This window comes from Priapulus caudatus, unplaced genomic scaffold, assembly GCF_000485595.1.
Source record: "Priapulus caudatus unplaced genomic scaffold, Priapulus_caudatus-5.0.1 Scaffold1344, whole genome shotgun sequence".
Taxonomy (NCBI): domain Eukaryota; kingdom Metazoa; phylum Priapulida; class Priapulimorpha; order Priapulimorphida; family Priapulidae; genus Priapulus; species Priapulus caudatus.
This window is the reverse complement of record NW_014578405.1, coordinates 59049-62099: the sequence shown is the minus strand read 5'-3', so window position 1 is coordinate 62099 and position 3051 is coordinate 59049. Positions and strand designations below refer to the sequence as shown.

Genomic DNA, 3051 nt, shown 5'->3' with positions numbered 1-3051 from the left:
ATATATAGAGTATCCGATTATGATCTAATAAATCACGAACAGATTTCATTGAAATGTATCAACACGTATTTATGTCATCAAACAATTACGCATTGATTTCTTATCGATTTTTCAGCATGATGTATCTCCATACACGTCGGACAAGCTGGAGCCGGAGAGCTCTCTTATTCATGTTGTTTGTGAACAGGGCGGGCGTGCGGTGTACTTGTGTGTTGCAGATGAGCATTTGACCGGCATTTACGGGTAATTATCGGCAATAATAGGCGAAATAGAGTAGAGAAATATTAAGACTTTGGTAGTGAATACATTTCGTGTTTATTTACCTCTTTTTTAGACGTTCCAAGTGCTTGTGGAGTTGCGCGTTTCACTTGGCAAAGCGGGTGGAGCATGGGGAAGAGGTGGTCGCCAGGCATATTTAAGTGGATGTGTCCAAACTTTGGCAATACTCCAGGCTTAATCACTTTATTTGTCCCCTTTCCGATTTACTTCCTGGCCTTAGACTTCAGCTTTTGTGCTATTAGGAAAATAACCTTCTTCAGCGATCTGTTGGACACTGCATTACAGAAAATGTAAATACGTTTCGATTTGTCATCACTATATTAATATCACAATCAACTCTACATGCCTTCGTGAATATCAGTGTGCATTTTAGGTAAGTGAACTGCACTGGACCTACGCGGAACATAAAGACGCACAGTGCGTGCCTACAGTTGGGAGAAGAATGTCAGATCTGCATGCTGCCTGTTCACTTGGGGACGTTGAGAAAGTGTTAGAACTTCTGCGAGGTGAAGCGAAAACATCGTGCGTGAACGTACGCATGGAGACGCCTCTCCACGTCGTCTGCGCACTTTCGCGGGACAGGACGGAAAAGAAGATGGAGATTGTGAAACAGCTGCTGCTGCATGACGCGCCCCTACAAGAAGAGGATGAGCGTGGGCGAACGCCTCTCATGCTCGCCTGCGAAACAGCCAGCGTGGATGTTGCAGCCGCGCTGCTAGACAATGGATCGGACCTCCGCGCGCATTACCGTGGCGACGGAACGATGCTGCATGCAGCCGTGGCCGGCGGGAACGCGCGGGTCCTGTCGCCGGCTTGCTCTGGCCAGCTGGACATCATGCGCCTGCTACTGGAGGCCGGCGCCGACCCCAACGTCGCCGAGACAAAGAGCGGAGTGACGCCGCTGATGAGGGTGGTGACGGAGGGCGATGAGGCGGCGGTGCGGATGCTGCTCTCACACAGCGCCGACGCCAACGTCGCGGACTCGCAAGGACAGACCTCCCTGCACATGGCGGCTTGCTCTGGCCAGCTGGACATCATGCGCCTGCTACTGGAGGCCGCAGCCAAGCCCAACGTCGCCGATACGGACAGCGGGGCGACGCCGCTGATGATGGCGGTGAGTAAGGGCGATGAGTCGGCGGTGCGGATGCTGCTCTTACACGGCGCCGACGCCAACGCCGCGGACTCGCACGGAAGGAACTTCCTGTACCACGCGGCTCGCTCTGGCCAGCTGGAAATCATGCGCCTGCTACTGAAGGCCGGCGCGGATCCTAACGCCGCGGACTCGAACGGACAAGCCACCCTGTACAATGCGGCTTGCTACAGACAACTGGACATCGTGCGCCTGCTACTGGAGGCCGGTCATGACCCCAACGTTGCCGAGACGAAGACCGGGAATACGCCGCTGATGATGGCGGCGTGGGAGGGCGATGAGGCGGCGGTGCGGATGCTGATCTCACAATGCGCAAACGCCGCGGACTCGTTCGGAGAGACCTTCCTGTACCTCGTGCCTTGGTCTGGCCAGCTGGACATCATGCGCCTGCTACTGGAGGCCGGTGCAGATCCAAACTGTGCCAAGACGCAGAGTGGAGTAACGCCGCTGATTATGGCGGCGTGGGAGGGCGAGGAGGCGGTGGTGCGGATGCTGCTCTCACACGGCGCCGATGCCAACGCCGCGAGATCGCACGGAATGAACGCCCTAGACCAGGCGGCTCTCTCTGGCTGGCTGGAAATCACGCGCCTGCTACTGGAGGCCGGTGTAGATCCAAACGTCGTCGAGACGAAGACGGGGAAGACGCCGCTGATGATGGCGGCAGGGGCTGGCGAGGAGGCGGTGGTGCGGATGCTGCTCTCACACGGCGCCGCCGCCAACGCCACGGACTCGCACGGAAAGACCTGCCAGCACCAGGCGGCTCGCTTTGGCTGGCCGGACGTCATGCGCCTGCTACTGGAGGCTGGCGCAGATCCAAACGTCGACGAGACGAAGAACGGGAAGACGCCGCTGATGATGGCGGCGTCGGAGGGCGAGATGGCGGTGGTGCGGATGCTGCTCTCACACCGCGCCGACGCCAACGCCGCGGACTCGCACGGAGAGACCTCCCTGTACCACGCGCCTTGGTCAGGCTGGGCGGACCTCATACGCTTGCTATTGGAGGCCGGTGCATATCCAAACGTCGCCGAGACGCAGACCGGGGAGTCGCCGCTGATGAAGATGGTGAGGGAGGGCGAGGAGGCGGCGGTGCGGATGCTGCTCTCACACGGCGCCGACGCCAACGCCGCGGACTCGCACGGACAGAGCACCCTGTGCCACGCGGCTTGTTCTGGCAGGCTGAACATCATGCGCATGCTACTGGAGGCCGGCGCCGACCCAAACGTCGCCGAGACGGAAGAAAGGGGGCGTTTCACAGTGTTACACTACTCCTGTCATGGACTTCAAACCGAGGTAAAACTACGGGCATACGTTGCGAATGATTGAGACCAAATAATTTTAGCGATGTTCCAATTTATTTTTGTCTAGATAATAAAGGTAATCAGTAATAGTAATCGGTTAACAGTTAATAATAGATATGTTAAATAGTTTTACCGCATTACACTACTCCTGCAATCTGCTCGGGACCGAGGAAAAATGTGGGCGTACGTTGTGAACGACGATGACAATTTTAGCAATGTTCCAATTTATTTTTGTCTAGATAATAAAGATAATCAGTAATAGTAATCGGTTAATAGTTAATAATTTAATAATAGTAATAGTTAGTAATCGGCAACAGTAATAAA

General features: G+C 55.2%; 1 protein-coding gene across 1 annotated transcript in view; it reads left to right on the top strand.

Moving 5' to 3' along the window:
• Positions 1-721: 721 nt before the first annotated feature.
• The window catches only part of LOC106816315 (putative ankyrin repeat protein RF_0381), a gene marked incomplete at its 3' end in the record, with an annotated part of 17481 nt that continues 15151 nt past the window's right edge, over positions 722-3051 (top strand). Inside the window, exon 1 of the mRNA XM_014820896.1 lies at positions 722-1189. Within this exon, the coding sequence (XP_014676382.1) occupies positions 722-1189 (468 nt within the window). The remainder of the gene's footprint in view (positions 1190-3051) is intronic.